A 17,637-nucleotide genomic window follows, 5' to 3' on the forward strand; every position below is an offset into this window, starting at 1 on the left:
CTGTAGCTCAGGCTGACCTAGAATTCACAATGTAGTCTCAGGGTGGCCTCAAACTCATAGCAATCCTCCTAACTCTGCCTCCCAAGTGCTGGGATTAAAGGTGCATGACACCACGCCTGACTTCATATCTTTTTTTTTTTTTTTAATACATTTTAGATTAGATTCCCTAACACCATATAAGCCAGATGCACAAGGTGGCACATGTGTCTGGAGTTCATTTGCAGTATGGTTCAAGGCCCTGACACACCCACTCTTTATCTGTCTCTTTCTCTCTCAAATAAATTTTTAAAATTTGAAAGTGTATTTTATGAGAATGGGCACACCAGGGCCTCTAGCCACTGCAAATAAATGCCAGACACGTGTGCCACCTTGTGCATTTGGCTTTACCTAGGTACTGGGGAATCAAACCTGGGTCCTTAGATTTTGCAGGCAAGCACTTTAACCATTAAGCCATCTTTCTAGGCCCTCAGTGCCAATACTTAAAATAAATTTTATTTATTTGCAAACAGAGAGAGAAGAGAGACAAAGAGAGCATGGGCACACCAGGGTCTTTAGTCACTGTAAACAAACTCCAGACGCATGTGCCCCTTGTGCATCTGGCTTACATGGGTCCTGGAGAATTGAGCCTGGGCCCTTTGGCTTCGCAGGCAAATGCCTTAACCAGTAAGCCATCTCTCTAGTCCTCAATGTCATTTCTTTGTACCCTTCCCCATCATCCCACTAGGACTTGCTGATGGGCCATGTCCAGTTTCATGTGGTGCTGGGGATCAAACCCAGGGGCTCGCACATGCTCGGCAAACTTTCCACCGATTGCATATTTGTGTAAGAGTGTTTATTAAAACAGATAATCTAACAAAATCAAAGTCCCTAAAGGTATGTGTTGCCCCACACCCTTAATCCCGTCAACTGGGAGGCTGGGATTTCTGATCTGTAAAGGGTTCCTTGTCAGCCTGGGGCCAATTAGGACCCTGCCCCCACAAATGACAGAAGACCACAAAGGCACCATAAATCCAGAAGCAACAAAGTACAACCCCAAAATACAGCTTATTTAAGAATAGCAAAGCCTACCATCAATCAGATCTAACACATAGCTGCACTGGCCTATATGCCAGGCTTAGGTAAGCCCTGTTACCTCTTGGGATGGCTTTTGTCTCAGCTATGCTGCTTGGGTCCCTCTTGGTTGCACTGTGGGCTCAGTTAGGCTGGCTGCGTTGGTGAGTCCATTGCTCTGATCGCCTCTGCTAGGTGTTGTGTAGCTGATCTCCATTCCCCAGGTCTCTAGTGGTTGCCAGTGCTGATGGTTGGGGAGGAGAGGCTGTGGCTCAGTGGATGCCTGAAGTTGTACTGGAGCTGTGTAGCTGGTCTCCAAGATCTTCTTCCTCTCGAGCGGCTCAGGTGGTCGCTGCTGTCTTCTCCTTTGGGTTTCTGACAGTGCAAGGAGACTAGCTGGGGTGGGAAATCCCTTCACCTGGCTTCTCCTGCAGGTCAGGCAGAGTCTGGCAGCCACACACACCAGCACTGTGCGATCCAGTTCTGCCTGCTTCTGTGGTTGCTAGAAGTTCTGGGTCTCTCTGGCTTCTCTGTGAGGTTAGTAATTCCTTATACACATTCAATTTTCAATAGAAGAGTGTATTTTCCTGTTTTTTCTCCTTATTTTCCCCCTAGATTGCTTTGGCATGGTTATTATGCCGCCATCTTACCAGGAAGTTCATTTTCATGTTCTTGAATCTTACAAATTATCTCTCAAGTCTGACTTAACTCTGGTGCTACTGGAGCACAAATCTTGTGTCACTTCCTTTTACAATTATTGAGACTGACCTCTGGCTGAACACCTGGTCTCTCTTGGAGAATTCACACTGAGAACATGCTGCTGCTTGGTACACACTGCATAGATGCTGGTGAGGTCAGACTGGTCTGTGATGGTGTCTAAGCCTTCTACTTCCTTACTGATGTCCTGCCTGGGTGTCTGACTCATTGTGAGAGTGGGGTATTGATATCTCCAACTATGTAGAACTGTCCGGGTTTCTTTTTTATCAACTCCACCAGTCCCTTCTTTCCTTCCCTCCCTCCTCCCTCTTCCTTCCTTCTTCCCTTCCCTTCCTTCCATCCATAGGGTCTCATACAGCCTAGGTTGGCTTTGAACTTGCTCTAAAGCCAAGAATGACTTTTAACTTCTGATCCTCCTCCTACCTCCCAAGGAGTGGGATTAAAGGAGTCTGCAGTGCTGGCAATCAAACTAAGCGCTTCATGCATGCATCCAAATCTCTGCCCTTTAACGGCAGAGTTAAATCCCCTTTCCCTTTGCAATTACAGACCTTTGATGGTTTTTAAAGATAAATGTATGTTTTAGACTCAGCATGGGTGGCTCCGAAGTCTGAAGCAGGAGGCTCACAAATTCAAGGCCAGCCCAGGCTACATAGAAAGACCTTGTCTTGCCAGGTGTAGTGGCACATGCCTTTAATCTCAGCATTTAGGAGGCAGAGATAGGAGGACCGCCTAAATTCGAGGCCACCCTGAGACTAAGTAATGAATTCCAGATTTAAGATGCTTGCCTACAAAGCCTAAGGACCCAGTTCAATTCTCCAGTACCCACGTAAGCCAGATGCACATGCGTCTGGAGTTTGCAGTGGCTAGAGGCCCTGGCACACCTATTCTGTTAAAAACAAAACAACACCAAAACCATGCTCTTGCTTTTTCAACTCCTCTATTTCCACTCTCTTGTGTTGAAGAGGTATTTCCTAATGTTATACATTCTCTGTTTCTTTACTGTTTTTGTTAAGGTTTCTCAGGGTGGGGGTTCAATGTACACTGTCCCTACATTCCAAGTGATTAAGCTCCAGTGTGTGCAGCTTTTGCTCTGTGTGCACTCCTCACGGCCACAGACCCCTCTTCATGCTGAGCCCATAAAACAGTACCCCTCCCTCAGTGCATCTTTTGCACGTCCTACTGTTACGGTTTGGGTATGAAGTGTCACCCAAATGCTCACCTCAATGAGAAGATTTACGGGCTCTGAACTGATTAATGAATGCATAACAGGGTGGCATTATAAGGAGGCAAGGTCTCCCGACTGTTGAGAGGAATTAAGTCACTAGGGGTGATCCCGGAAAGATATAGCTGAGCTGTTCCTGGTCCCTTTTTCCAATTCCTGACCATCGTGAAGCTCAGTGGCTCTGCCCCCTATGCCCTTTGTTATGACACTCTGTCACCACAGACCTACAGCAATGCAACCAGGGACCACAAACTAAAACCTCTGAAACCCAAACAGGAGGCAAAATGTCAGTCACTCCTCACTTTAAATTGTCTCAGGTATTTTGTCACAATGTCACTTACTGAAGGAATTTTCCAGCATTTTTGTTTGTTTATGGCAGATTTGCTGGTGACCAAAGCAGTTTATCTAGAAATGTCCTAAATTTTTCCAGTTTTTAAGTGATTTTGTAGCCACTGGAATCTTGGCTAATGGTCTCTTGATGACAGCATGTCTAGGCCAGCAACCTGGCTCTGGCCTTTGTGGCTTTTCTGTGCAGTGATAGCTGATCTACAGGGTCTCCTTAGTGACAGCATTGGTCTCTCTTGCTGCTGTCTAGTGTCTTTTTTTTTTTTTTAAGCAGTTTTAAATTTTTTTCTTTTATGTATTTGAGAAAGAGGGGGGGGGGTTGCAGTTAGAGAATGGGCACGCCAGGACCTCCAGCCACTGCAGACTCCAGATGCATGTACCACCTTGTGCATCTGGCTTTGTGTGGGTCCTGGGAAAGTGAACTCATGTTGTTAGGCGTTGCAGCCAAGTGCTTTTAACTGCTGAGCCATCTCTCCAGCCACACAATGTCTGTCTTTTGCTTTGACAGTTTACTGTTTGTTGAGTTTAATGTTTTTTATCGATTCAGGCAAGTTCTGCCCCTTCTTTACTATTTCTTCCTTCCAACACTCCTTTAGGCCCTGCATCATGATTAGTAGTAATCAAAACTAAAAATCAAAACAAAAAAAAAAAAAACACTAAAGCTTTATTTCTTTGGGTCTTGTTTTTCTTTTCTTTCCTTTTTGCATTTTTTTTTAAAAACACTTCATTTATTTGGGAGAAAGAAGCAGATAGAATGAGCAATAGAGAATGGGCACGCCAGTGCCTCTAGCCCTGCAAACAAACTACAGAAACATGTCCCACCTTGTGCGTTTGGTTTACGTGGGTTCCGGGGATTGAACCTGGGTCCTTTGGCTTTGTAGACAAGAGCCTTAACCACTAAGCCATCTCTCCAGCCCTTTGTCTTTTTAAAATATACTTATTTGAGACTAAAGGAGGCAGACACAGAGAGAAAGTGTGTATGCAAGTATGAGCATGCCAGGGCCTCCTGCCACTGCAAATGAATTCTAGATGCAAGTGCTCCTTTTACATTTAGTTTTATGTACTGGGGAATCAAACCTGAGCCTTGAAGCTTTGCAAGCAAATGCTTTTAGCCACTGAGCCCAGGTCTTGTTTATCAAACTTGATTACCAAATGGTCTATTCTCTACTGACTCTTCTACCAATTCAAAGCCAACTATTTTAAAAACAAAATGTCCACAGCCAGGGGTGGTGGCACACACCTTTAATCCTAGCACTGGAAACTAGAGGTAGGAGGATCACTATGAGTGTAGCCTGGGGCTACAGAGTGAGTTCTAGGCCTAGGCTACACAGATACTCAAAAAATAAGCCAGGGCTGGACAGATGGCTTGGCAATTAAGGCACATGCCTACAAAGCCTAAGGACCCAGGTTTGATTCTTAAAGTCCCATGTAAGCCAGAAGCATATGGTGGCACATGTGTCTGGAGCTTGTTTGCAGTGGCTAGAGGCCCTGCTGTGCCCTTTTTTTCTCTCTCTCTCTGTCTCAAATAAATAAAAATAGATCTTTCCAAAAAAATAAATAAGCCAGCTAGGTGTGGTGGTACACGCCTTTAATCCCAGCAGCTTGGACTAGAATGAAACCCTACTTTGAAAAACCAAAATAAATAAATAAAACAAAATATTCATTTATTTTCTTTTTCTTTTCTTTTCTTTTTTTTTTTTTTTTTTTTTTTTTTTTTTTGGTTTTATGAGGTAGAGTTTCGCTCTAGTCCAGGCTGACCTGGAAATCACTATGTAGTCTCAGGGTAGCGTCCAACTCATGGTGATCCTCCTACCTCAGCCTCCCGAGTGCTGGGATTAAAGGCGTGCGCCACCACGCCCAGCTCATTTATTTTAAGATAACTTCTACTGGTCCTATTTAGTAAGGGACTATTTTTGTACTATCATTTTGTTTGTTTTTGTTTTCCGAGGTAGGTTCTCACTCTGGCTCAGGCTGACCTGGAATTCACTATGGAGTCTCAGGGTGGCCCCAACTCTCTGCAATCCTCCTACCTCTGCCTCCTGAGTGCTAGGATTAAAGGCATGAGCCACCATGCCTGACCTTTTGGTACTATCATTTTAATTCTTTTTATTTATGGGGGTGGGGCAGGGGAGGGAGGGAGGGAGGGAGAGAATGGGCATGCCAGTGCCTCTAGCCACTGCAAACAAATTCCAGATGAATGTGCCACCTTGTGCATCTGACATTACATGGGTCCTAGGGAATCAAACTTGGATCCTTTGGCTTTGTTGGCAAGTGCCTCAACTGCTAAGCCATCTCTCCAGCCCCTCATTTTAATTCTTCAAACAATATACCCTAGCTGGGCACAGTGACTCACATATATGATCCTAGCACTTGGAAAGCTGAGGTAGGAGGATTGCTATGAGTTCAAGGACAGCCTGGGCAGAGAAGCCCTGGATGGAGGTCTGCTCTTGGGCCAAGTGTAGGACTCACCAAGACTCCACGTGGCCAAGATGTGCCTCAATTCCATTTCTGTAGGGGTGGGGGAGCTGCTCTTGGGCTATTCCAGGAATTAAATTGTCAACAGCCATGAGCTCCACTTTTGTGATGGGGAAAAGCCCCCACCTTCCATTTTCCCTTCTTGTTGCTCTATCCATCTATCCAGTACTGGTTTCCACACCTCAGTTCCTCCCTGTAAGGGTGACTAGGTTGAAAAGGCTGTCCCTATGAGGCTTGCAGGACTGAATATGTACATCTGTTTTGCCATATACCTCCATGCATCAGAGTAGGCTATGGTACTCATGAGGTTCCCAGCCCTCTCAAGATAGAGTTTGAAAGGGCTGAGTGTCCTTCATCTGTGTCAACTATTGCTACGGCAGGCTCCCTGCAGGCACACAGCAACCTCACACATACAATGTGTGACTTCTGCCATTCTGGGCATAAACTGCTGGTTCCAGGGACACTTACAACACAAAGGATAATGCAGACAACTTTAAAAATTAAAGCGCAAAGCCAGGTGTGGTGGCGCATACCTTTAATCCCAACACTTGGAAGGTAGAGGTAGGAGGATTGCTGTAAGTTCCAGGCCACTCTGAGACTATTTAGTGAATTCCAGGTCAGCCTGGGTTAGGGCAGGACCCTACTTCAAGAAACCAAAAGAAAAATAAATAAATAATAAATAAACAAAGATTAAAGTACAATGGGGACTGGGGAAATGGTTCAGAGGTTACAAAGTGCTTGCTATTTCTCAGGCTGCCAAGTTTGACTCCTTAGAACCCATGTTAAAAAGCTGGGTGTGAAGCTGGGTGTGGTGGCACATGCCTTTAATCCCAGCACTGGGGAGAGGTAGAAGGATCGCCATGAGTTTGAGGTCACCCTCATAGTGAATTCCAGGTCAGCCTGGGCTAGAGTGAGACCCACCCTCAAAAAAAAAAAAAAAAAAAAAAAAAAGCTGGGTGTGGAGCCTAGAGAGATGATTCAGTGAATAAATGACTTATGGGCTGGAGGGATGGCTTAGCAGTTAAGGTGTTTGCCTGCAAAGCCAAAGGACCCAGGTTTGATTCCCCAGGACCCACGTTAGCCAGATGCACAAGAGGGCACATGCGTCTGGAGTTCATTTGCAGTGGCTGGAGGCCCTGGCATGCCCATTCTCTCTCTCTCCCTCTTTCTCTGTCAAATAAATAATTTTTTAATGACTTGCTTGTAGGGCCTGATGACCTGGGCTCGATTCCCCAGTACCAAGGAAGCCAGATTCACAAAGTGCTATGTGTGTCTGGAGTATGTGTGCAGTGACAAGAGGCCTGGCATGCCCCAAACTCTTCCCCTATCTCTGCTTGCAAATAAAACATTTTTTTCAAGGTAGGGTCTCACTCTAGCCCAGGCTGACCTGGAATTCACTCTGTAGTCTCAGGGTAGCCTCGAAACTCATGGCAATCCTCCTACCTCTGTCTCCTGAGTGCTGGATTAAAGGCGTGCGCCACCATGGCCGGCTAAATAAATTTTTTTAAAGCTGGGTGTGGCTGTACACATCTGTAACCCATCTTCAGGGGGGATGGGAGAATCACTGGGGCTTGCTAATTGCAACTCCAGGTTGAGAAAAATACCTTGTCTAAAGGAAATACATGGCGAGTGACAGAGAAGGCACCTGAAGTTCTCCTCTGGCCTGTGTACATGGCATGTGATGTACTAGATCCTTCCACATACACATGCACGTATGACATGGGGCTCTCAAATAGCACTTCATGCTAAACCTGTGATTTGAGGAAAAACAACTCAAAGCCACAAAAGCTCAGGGGAACTTTTGCTTACAAAAGAGGGATTCCCAGTAGCAACAACCTGTGAGCAACCAATCTCCGTCTACTCTCTAGACCCACCAGACTTCAGCAGATGCAAACATGGTGGCTGTTGGCAGGAACCCAGTGTCTCTTGCTAGTCAGACAAGGTGGTTTCCCAGAGGCTGAACTGCAACCCAGGGAGGAGCAGAGGCCCTGTCGGTGTATCCATCTTTCTTACAGGCCTAGATATAGGTGGTGTTGCTAGCCTCCGCTCCAGCCCTACAGCTTAAGGTTCTCTGTGCCTGGTGTCTTTACCTGGAGTACACAATGAGCTATGCAGTTGTAGTAGAGGGTCCCAGCTTCATGCTGTCCCACTGATAGCTCAAGGAAGGTGTTGAACTTATAGCAGGAGGTGGCATTTCAGGGCTGAAAAGGAAAGCATGTTTGAGGAGTGAAAGCCACTGGAAAGGAAAAGTAGCTTGATACACTTGAGTATTTAGGTAGAACAACCAGTCAGTTACACATTGGCCCCTCCTTAGCAATGGTGCTATCTAAAGGGAGTGTGCATGTACAAAGAACATTTTAATTAATTTATTTCTTTACACATAACTGAAAGTGATGTTACAGTACATAAGTTATTTACAACTGTGCAGTAATGTGTTGCAAAATAAATTATCTAGAAGGCAGCAAAAGTACATTGTGAATGTATATAAAACTGTACAGGTTTGCGGATACACTCTATAGGATTATTGGCTCTGTAGTGTTTCAAGTTACGTTCTCAGAAAGAGAAACAAAATGCCCAAGATTAAAGGAAAAATATACAAACCACGTGGATTTGACTCCATTAAAAACACTATTGGAGAGTCCTGGCTGCGTCCCTCTGTGTCTGGGCAGGTGGCAGCCAGGTCCTTGCTGGCACCAGCATCCCAGTGTCCAAGCCTGTCCTAAGGACCATGTGGGATGGCGCTTTCCTGCCCCTCTGACCTAGGGGTCACTGCTTGTGTGAGGTGGACGCTTTATAGTCTGTTTTCATTTAGCTGATCAGAACGGAACAAGGAATTTAAAAATCACTCTGTTCTGAGACTCAAGTGCCCTGCCGTTGGCTGGAAGAAAATCCAAAGGGCACAGCTGAGACAGAGCTGCTGTGTCTGCTTGCTGCAGTCTCCTTGTCCCGAGGCTGGCAAGGCTCTGCAGGGTACAGACCTCATGCTCCTGGTGGCAGCTGGTAGAAAGAGATGCCTCTGCCTCCCTGGCATCTGCAAATGGGAGACACACATGGCCTGGTGCAGTCTCTGGGCTCCTCCCACCCAACGGACGTGGTGCTCCCTCCTCCACTGCCGGGACTCATCGGCAGCACTGGGCGACGCATATGGCCCTTGGTTTATGTCCTGTGGCTCTTCCATGGGTGTCACGCTGGCAACAGCACAAAGTCGTCATTTACATCAACCATGGGCACATAGAAGGACGGCACCTCATTCACACACAAGGACTTGTGCCCGGCAGGGTCCAATTCCTGAGCCTTCAGCTGCCACTCCATCCTCTGCACGGCATTGAGGGCCGCAGCCTCATGCTGTTGCCGCATCAGCAGGCATGTCTGCGAGACATAGAGGGTGGGGGAAATGACCAGGGCTCTGTGCTCCACCATGGTCCCCAATCTTCAGCAAAGGATTGCTGTAACATCCTCCCCTCCCCCAGCTCCCAGCAAAGGACTTGGATGTGAGGCCCTAGGAACCACTCCTTTTAGTACGGCCCAAACACTCCGGTAGCTAGTTCTGACGTTGCTTAAGAGAGGGTGGGGCTCAAGACCCACTCCAGGGAGATAGTCCTCCTGTATTTTGCACGTGTAGCTCTGCAGTGATTCAGTCACGCAGGAGGCCTAACTGTCTACTGTTCTGTACACACTGTGCCCTACCCCATCTTAGTCATGGGTAAGACTTCCAGCAGCCAAAACATGTTACTAGATTCTTAACAACCGCTTTGCTTTCAGTTTTCATTTTACCATTTGTTTTTGTAATAGTTATCTTTGTATTCCCAGTAGAAATTACACTATTTAAAAGTGCATGTAGGGTTGGAGGGATAGCCTAGCAGTTAAGGTGCTTGCCTGCAAAGCCAAAGGACCCAGGTTTGATTCCCCAGGATCCACATATGCCAGATGCACAAAGTGGCACATGTGTCTGGAGTTCATTTGCAGCAGCTGGAGTCCCTGGTGCATCCATTCTCTCTATCTGCCCCCTCCCCATGAAATAAATAAAATAATAAAAAGAATTTTTAAACAACTAGCTAGGTGTGGTGGTACATGCCTTTAATACCAGCACTTGGAAGGCAGAGGTAGGACTGCTGTGAGTTCAAGGCCACCCCGAGAGTACATAGTTAATTCCAGGTCAGCCTGGGCTAGAGTGAAACCCTACCTAAAAAAAATAAATAAATAACAATAAAAAATTAAAGTGCATGTAAGGAGCTTGGGTGGAAACAAATAAGGAAATTTATACATGGGCAGCTATTCTCCCATGTTTGGAGTTGATGGTCAAGCCTGATATTCTCACAGTGACCAATTCTCACTGAGTTAATGAAGAATGGCCTCTGGGGTGACCAGTTGACTGGATTATCCAAATGAACACATTTGTCTATATTCTTATGTTTTAAATGACTAAAGTGAAGTTGCTAGGTTAGGTATAAGGCTGTTTTGAAATTCTAAATACTGCGTTTAAATAACAAAAATCTACCAGCTGACATGTCTCTCCACAGTGCAGGGGGACACTTGGCCACCTCTAGTCTGGCCTTGCAGTTTTCTGAATAGAACCTCATTTACCTTTTAGTTCTAAAATTAATGATTATATTGACCATCTTTTCGCTGAAGTTTGACCATTTCATCTCCTTCCCATAGTACCCTTTTTTCAGATCTGCTATTTTTTCTTGTTACCAAAGAGTTCTTTTTGCATAAATGAAATAACTGCTGCATTTTAAATGTACAAAGTTCAATTTTAATGTGTTGGTCAAAAGACCAATTCTCTTCTTCCAGTCTCCACTGGGCCTTGAGCATCACCACTGTTGTATGGCCCCACTCAGGAAAGGACTAGAGGCAGATTTGAGGGTACAGTGAGAGGTAGGAGCAGGAGCTCATAGTAAACATGGATTCCACCTTAGCTCACAACTCTGCTCTTCCAGAGAAGGACCAGGCCCAAGCCCTGGTAATATCCCATGATTACATTGGCTTCTGAGTTTTCCCAAGGTCCTTAGTCCCCATGGTACTTCATAAAAAAAAAGTTTTTTAAAAAAATTTTAGTTTTAGAGAGAGTGAGAGACAGAGAGAGAGAATTGGCATGTCAGGGATTCAGCCACTGCAATCAAACACTAGCCGCTTGCACCACCTAGGGGCATGTGCAACCTTGCACTTTCCTCACCTTTGTGCATCTGGCTTAAGTGGAATCTGGAGAGGCAAACATAGGTCCTTTGGCTTCGCAGGCGAGCACCTTAACCAGTAAGCCATCTCTCCAGCCCTCCCCCCATAGTACTTCTAAGTGCATTGCTGTGATGTGTTATGAGTCCTCAGCTAGTTCTCACATCTTATTCTCCATGACACACAATGGGAGGAACTGGGGGCAGGGACTAGGACTCCCTCTCCTCTTTTCAGATGAGAACTATGAAAGGGGAAATAACTGACTTTTGTCTTCAATTCTATGATTGCCATGTTGGGGGGTCTATGTGCAACCCTAGCAGCTATAGACAGGCATTTACTACTTCCCCACCCCCACCCCGAGGTAGGGTCTCACTCTAGCTCCGGCTGACCTGGAATTCACTATGTAGTCTCGGGGTGGCCTTGAACTCACAGTGATCCTCCTACCTCTGCTTCCCGAGTGCTGGGTTTAAAGGCGTGCGCCACCACGCCCGGCATTTACTACTTTCTTGCTGATATCTTTCTACCCAACCCTCTCATCTACTGCATTGGCCAGCATGTCCAGTGTGGGATGTGTGCTGAGACCTCTGAGGAGGGCTTATGTTGGGTCCTCTCAGCTGGTGCCAAGAGCTGCTCCCTGCAGAACTGGAGAGAAGGAAGACACTGAAGAGACAACAGATGTAAGACTGTGACTCCCTGAAAACAGCACCTGAGCCGGCCTCTGCACTCACCTTCATACGGTCATACTTGTCATCCACATCCTGCAGCCAGGAGATGAACTGGCGGGCATTGAAACGATCTCGCACAGATTTGTTCTCATCACCCTGTAGGAAATAAACAGGTTAACTGTAAGGAAACAGGGAGCCTCCAAAAAGATAAACCATACAGAAGGGGAACCAAGCAGCACACATCTCAACCTTGATCAAGAGTAGAGAGATTACTGACCATCCCTCTTCTTGCCCAAGGGTTTTGTAAAATGTCCCAAGAGGAAGTGCTCCAGAGCAATGGTGGCCACAGGTTCAACTTCAAACCCATTGAAGAACTGGGCTCTGTGGCCAAGTGGCCCTAATGATAACAAAGTCTGCACCTAGGAAGAACTTTCTGAGTGGATGAGCCTATGCATGCATTAGCCAAGTGTCCTAGGGAAGAATGGACTGATGTCTCGCAAACTGTGACCTCTATTATGTGGGCTCAAGAAGACAGATGACAGTGACATGTGTTTTAATTTCTTTTAAAAGTAATTTGTGGGCTGGAGAAATGGCTTAGTGGTTAAGTGCTTGCCTGTGAAGCCTAAGGACCCCAGTGCGAGGCTCGATTCACCAGGACCCATGCTAGCCAGATGCACGAAGGGGCGCACGCATCTGGAGTTTGTTTGCAGTGGCTGGAAGCCCTGGCGTGCCCATTCTCTCTCTCTCTCTTTTTCTCTTTCTCTCTGCCTCTTTCTCTATCACTCTCAAATAAATAAATAAATAAATTTTTAAATTAAAAAAAAAGTAGTTTGTTTTCGGGCTGGAGATGGATTAGCAGTTAAGCACTTGCCTGTGAAGCCTAAGGACCCTGGTTCGAGGCTCAATTCCCCAGGATCCACGTGAACCAGATACACATGCATCTGGAGTTCCATCTAGAGTTTGTTTGTAGTGGCTGGAGGCCCTGGCACGCCCATTCTCTATTAGCCTCTTTCTCTTGGTCAAATAAATAAATAAAAATAAACAAAATAAAAAAATTTTAAAGTAACTTTTTTGAAAATTATTTATTTAGCTGGGTATAGTGGCCCATGCCTTTAATTCCAGCACTCAGGAAGAAGAGGTTAGGAGGATCGCCAAGAGTTTGAGGCCACCCTGGGCTAGAGACCCTATCGCAAAAAACCAAAACCAAAACAAATAACTGTGGGGGAGTGTGCCTTTAATCCTAGCACTTGGGAGGCAGAGATCCAGCCCAGAGGTTTGAGGGCCTTGCATGTTCCACTCTTGTCTCCTGAGGCAATATGCAGCAGAGGCCGATTGTGAACTTCAGGCCCCCCAACATGCCACATGCCCTGGTCCAGATACTACCTGCTGGTGTGTAAGGGAAAGCTGGCATCAAAGCCAGGGAGGGTCACCAACCTGGCTTTCCAGAGGCATGTTGTAGACCTCAGAGTCCAGCAGCATTGTACATGCACTGAAGGGCACTGCCTGGTTAGCAATGGTCCTGGCTGCCCGGCAGTGAACCCGCAGAATCTCCTGCTCACATGACACGATCAGCTTTTCCTAGGGGAGGAAAGGTGCATGTGAGCACAAGAATGCTGCTACCAGGACCCTTGTCCAGGGCTCCACTTACCCTTTCAATGCTGTGCTGTAGACGTAGCTTCCCCCGTACAGCCTCCTGCTGCTTGAACAGTTCCTTCAAGGGCTCTGCTAGGGAGGGAGGAGGTGCTATCTGCAGATGAAAGGAAAATAACATCAGCAGGACTATACCAAGAGCACACCAAAAATTCTGACAACTTCCAGCACAGCACCTACCCAGGAATCTCCTGAAATGCAACAGGTGCTTCCCTGCAGAGATGACCATGAACTCTGCCCCACAGACTGATGGGAAAAAGCAGGACACAGAGCAGATGGAGTCAGTGGCCTTTGTTCAAAGAAGAAGGCATATGTGCTCACCTGGCCAACGTGGTGTGGTGGGAAAGCGGGAGCTGAAGGAGGGCATGATTGCACCAAGCTTGGCTGTGGACTGGCAGGAGGGGGGATGGTCATACAGCTACACTGAATAAGTGGGGAGAATACCCCCCATCTCTCCAAAAGAGGCTTTGGGCTGTTGATAATGTGCCAAACTCTTAACTACTGGAGTAGTCTCATGGGATGAGCAAATAACTAACTATAGCACAGATAATGAGGAAGGGACTTTCCACTCATGGAAAAAGACAACACAGAAAGACATTGCGGAAGCCAGGTTTCTGTGATATGCTCAGAAGTCATGTTAGTGTGGTGTCAGGTTTCCAAAACAGGCACAGAAGTAGAGGTAGTATGTAGGGGGCATGGGCAGGTATACCTCATTACCACTGTCCACTGAAGGAAGATCATACAATAGTAAGAAGGCTAGGGAGGAGCATTATCAAGATGCAATGTAGCCTCTTGTGGGACAGAAATGTGGGAGCTCCAAAGAGAAGGGGGCATATGATGGGACAGGAGGCAGCACTCAGGAAAAACCTGCTGCAGGCAAGAGCCAGCTATGTGAGCGCATTTGAACAGATGACAAAAGAAAGGCAACAATTTCAGAGTGGGGAGGCTTGGCTGACAGGTCAGTTATTAATGTACAGGCATCCCTAAGAACTCCATTCTATATGCCAAGGACCATCACCCTCACAGGGGTCAGGTCCTTAACCACGGAAAGCTCACCAAAGACCTAACTAAGCAAAGACTAGTCAAGGAGGGTAGGATAGCATGGACTGCCAGACTGTGCCTACATATAAGCCTGACGTCTGCCTGTGGGGACACCAAAAGGGTTAGTGCAGACTCTGACCTTGGAACTTTAAAACACACACACACACGGAACTTTAAAACACACACACACGAGAGAGAGGGGGGGGAGGGAGAGAGGGAGGAAGGGAGAGAGAGAGAGAGGGAGAGAGAGAGAGAGAGAACATGAGAAAGAATGGGTGCACCCGGGCCTCTAGCTACTGCAAACTCCAGACGCATGCACCACCTAGTGTATCTTGCTTTATGTGGGTACTGGGAAATCAGGATCCCTAGGTTTGGCAGGTGAGTGCCTTAACTGCTGAGCCATCTCTCCAGCCTCCTGATCTTGGAACTTTCTTATTTAAAAAAAAAAAAACAAAAGAAAATTCACAAAAGCCTATGTCTGGAAAGGTCATAAGACCTGGGGGTTGGGGAGAGCTATTGTTGTTTGGCAAAACAGACATTATACCCATTTCTACATACCTTTTTTGTTTTTGTTTTCAAGGTAGGGTCTTGCTCTAGCCCAGACTCACCTGAAATTCACTATGTAGTCTCAAGGTGGCCTCAAACTCACAGCAATTCTCCTACCTCTGCCTCCTGAGTGCTGGGACTAAAGGTGTATGCTACCACGGCTAGCTATATACTTTTGTATTTTTTGAGGGGATAGGGAGAGAACTAGCATGCCAGGACCTCTAACCACTGCAATCAAACTCCAGATGTGTATGCCATCTTGTGCACATGTGCAACCTTGTGCTTGTGTCACCCTGTCCATCTGGCTTATGTGAGACCTGGCAAGTCAAACATGGGTCCTTAGGCTTTGCAGGCAAGTGCCTTAACGGCTAAGCCATCTCTCCAGCCACCCTTTTTTTGGGGGAGGGGAGAGTTTAAAGTCTCACTCTTGCCCAGGCTGACCTGGAACTCACTCTGTCATCCCAGGCTGGCCTCAAACTCACAGCAATCCTCCTACCTCTGCCTCTCAAGTGTGTCAACCACCATTCCCGGCTAAATACTTATGTTTATACCCATAATACTGCTCTCATTATTGCTTATAAATGTTCTCTTTTCAGATGGCACTGACTACAGGGGAGACTCAAAACTCATCAAAGTGACAGGTGAATGTTAAGCACTACACAGATCATTCCCTATCACCCTCTCCAATGCTCAGGGACCATTGTGAAAGAGGTGGCAGAAAGAGACAAAGGACAGGGGAGTGCTTTGGAATGTTGTCTTCCAGACACAAAGGGGCAGTTGCATTTATGATCTCACAGTGGCTATCACTGCCTGCACAAGACTTGCTTAATAGGAAGATTAAGTGGGGTGTGTTTCTAGGCTGAAGTAGAAGGACTGCCGTGAGTTTGAGGCCACCCTGAGACTACAGAGTGAATTCCAGGTCAGCCAGACCTTACCTCGAAAAACCAATAATAACAATAATAATAGTAACAACAACAACAACAACAAGACATTAAGGACTAGAGAGATGACTTAGTGGTAAAGGTGCTCATCTGTGAAGCCTAAGGACCCCAGTACTCACATGAGCCAGATGCACATGGTAGTGCATGCATCTGGAGTTTGTATGTAGTGGCTAGAGGTCCTGATACAGCTACCCCTTTTTCTAATAAACAAATAGTTTCAAAATAGGACTCAAAATAGAAGGGGGACTAGTGGAAAGGAAGGTCTTCAGTAGAGGAAAAAGAGAGTATGGGGACAAAGGAGAGTGGTGAAAGAGGACTATGACCAGGGATATACATATGTATATACATGCATACATACATATGGAGGCTGTCCATTAAAGGTTTGAAAAGATACAATGGTGATGCACACTGAGTAGGAGGATCACTGTGAGTTCAAGGCCCGCCAAACCTAAAATACAGACTGAGTTCTAGGTCAGCCTGGTATATTGCTTTAAAACACAACCAGGTGTGGTGGCACACATCTTTAATTCCAGCACTTTGGAGACAGAAGTAGGAGGATCACTGAAAGTTAAAAGCCACATAGTTGAGTTCCAGGTCAGCCTGGGCTACAGCAAGACCCTACCTTGAAAAAAACAAAAAACTAAACCAAACTAAAAAATTAGTTAACAACACAAATCCACCTATCTCAAAATTCAGCTATGTCTCCATTTGTAGCCCTCACTCATTTATACCTATCAAATAAGCCCAGTCACCAGAGTGAGGTCTTGGGTGTGAGGTTTCCAATGAGTATGGCATCCATGGGGCAATATCTGGGTCAGGACCAAGCAAGGAGCTTGGCACAGGATGAGTATTTCACCTTTCTTGAGAGAAAAGACAGCACCTAGAGCCACTGCTGTGGAAAGAAGCTCCTGTGGCCCTGGAGTGCTGAGGAGGCAGCAGCAGCTGAGAGAGTTGGATATACCGGGCACCTGAAGCACTAGCCTGAGCCTTTACTGCTTTACCTGAGGATCTGTAGGATGCTCAGAAAGACAAATGATTACAGACCTTGAATGGTAAGGTATGGCATCACTTTTTGTAACTTTAAAATTTTGTCACTCTGTCTTGATAACCTAAACTTAAGTAAGCAAAAGAAAATATAAGAAGAATGGGGCTAGAGAGATGGCTTAGTGGTTAAGGCACTTGCTTGTGAAACGTAAGGACCCATGTTCAACTCTCCAGGTCCCACATAAGCCAGACACATAAGGCAATGCAAGTGCACAAGGTCACACATTCACACAAGGTGTTGCAAGAGTCATTTGGAATTCAAATACAGTGGCTGGAGGCCCTGATGTGCCAATTCCCTCTCACATTAAAAAAAAAAAAATTACAAAAAGGAGGAAGGAGGAGGAGGAGAAGATACAAGTACTACTGAATGGAAATGTTTGGCCATATTCTCCCCAATAGAATAGTCCATGCAGCTATGAGTCAGGATGTTGAGGCAGGGAAGAGACCTGTACCTCCTGCTGGGCTCAAGAGGATTGCACTCCCAGTTATACAGTGGGAACACTTCTTGCCGAAGTAGGTGCCAGCATGGTCCTTCCTTACTGGAAATTCTTCCCAGGCTTGATATTACCAAAAAACAGTGGCTGTCCTAAAAACCCTGAAGTCCACCCAGGCTGGGGAATAGCAAATGAGTAAGGCAGCTGTACAAACCACTGTGTAAAGAGGGAGTTGATTAGGGGAGAGGGGTGTCAAAGGGCTCCCCTTTGCCTTTGTTGGTAAGAAAGACCCTAAAGGTGGGGAGGAAAACAATCCATTTGGAAGAGTTCATTGA

The 17,637-nt window shown here is 46.2% G+C and overlaps 1 protein-coding gene across 8 annotated transcripts in view; it reads right to left on the reverse strand.

Moving 5' to 3' along the window:
• Nucleotides 1-8,160: 8,160 nt before the first annotated feature.
• The window catches only part of Ankrd11 (ankyrin repeat domain 11), a 260,811-nt gene continuing 251,334 nt past the window's right edge, over nt 8,161-17,637 (reverse strand). For 6 of the 8 annotated variants that reach the window (XM_045156021.1, XM_045156020.1, XM_045156013.1 and 3 more), the window contains 4 exons: nt 13,295-13,393; nt 13,081-13,224; nt 11,710-11,802; nt 8,161-9,178 (listed from right to left, as the gene is read on the reverse strand). In XM_045156021.1, coding sequence (XP_045011956.1) covers nt 8,993-9,178; nt 11,710-11,802; nt 13,081-13,224; nt 13,295-13,393 — 522 coding nt within the window. In that variant the 3' untranslated portion in view covers nt 8,161-8,992. Of the gene's footprint in view, nt 9,179-11,474; nt 11,642-11,709; nt 11,803-13,080; nt 13,225-13,294; nt 13,394-17,637 lie in introns of those variants that run through there. The other 2 variants (XM_045156028.1, XM_045156025.1) reach the window with 2 other exon arrangements.

The sequence above is a fragment of the Jaculus jaculus genome, chromosome 1, assembly GCF_020740685.1.
Source record: "Jaculus jaculus isolate mJacJac1 chromosome 1, mJacJac1.mat.Y.cur, whole genome shotgun sequence".
NCBI lineage: Eukaryota > Metazoa > Chordata > Mammalia > Rodentia > Dipodidae > Jaculus > Jaculus jaculus.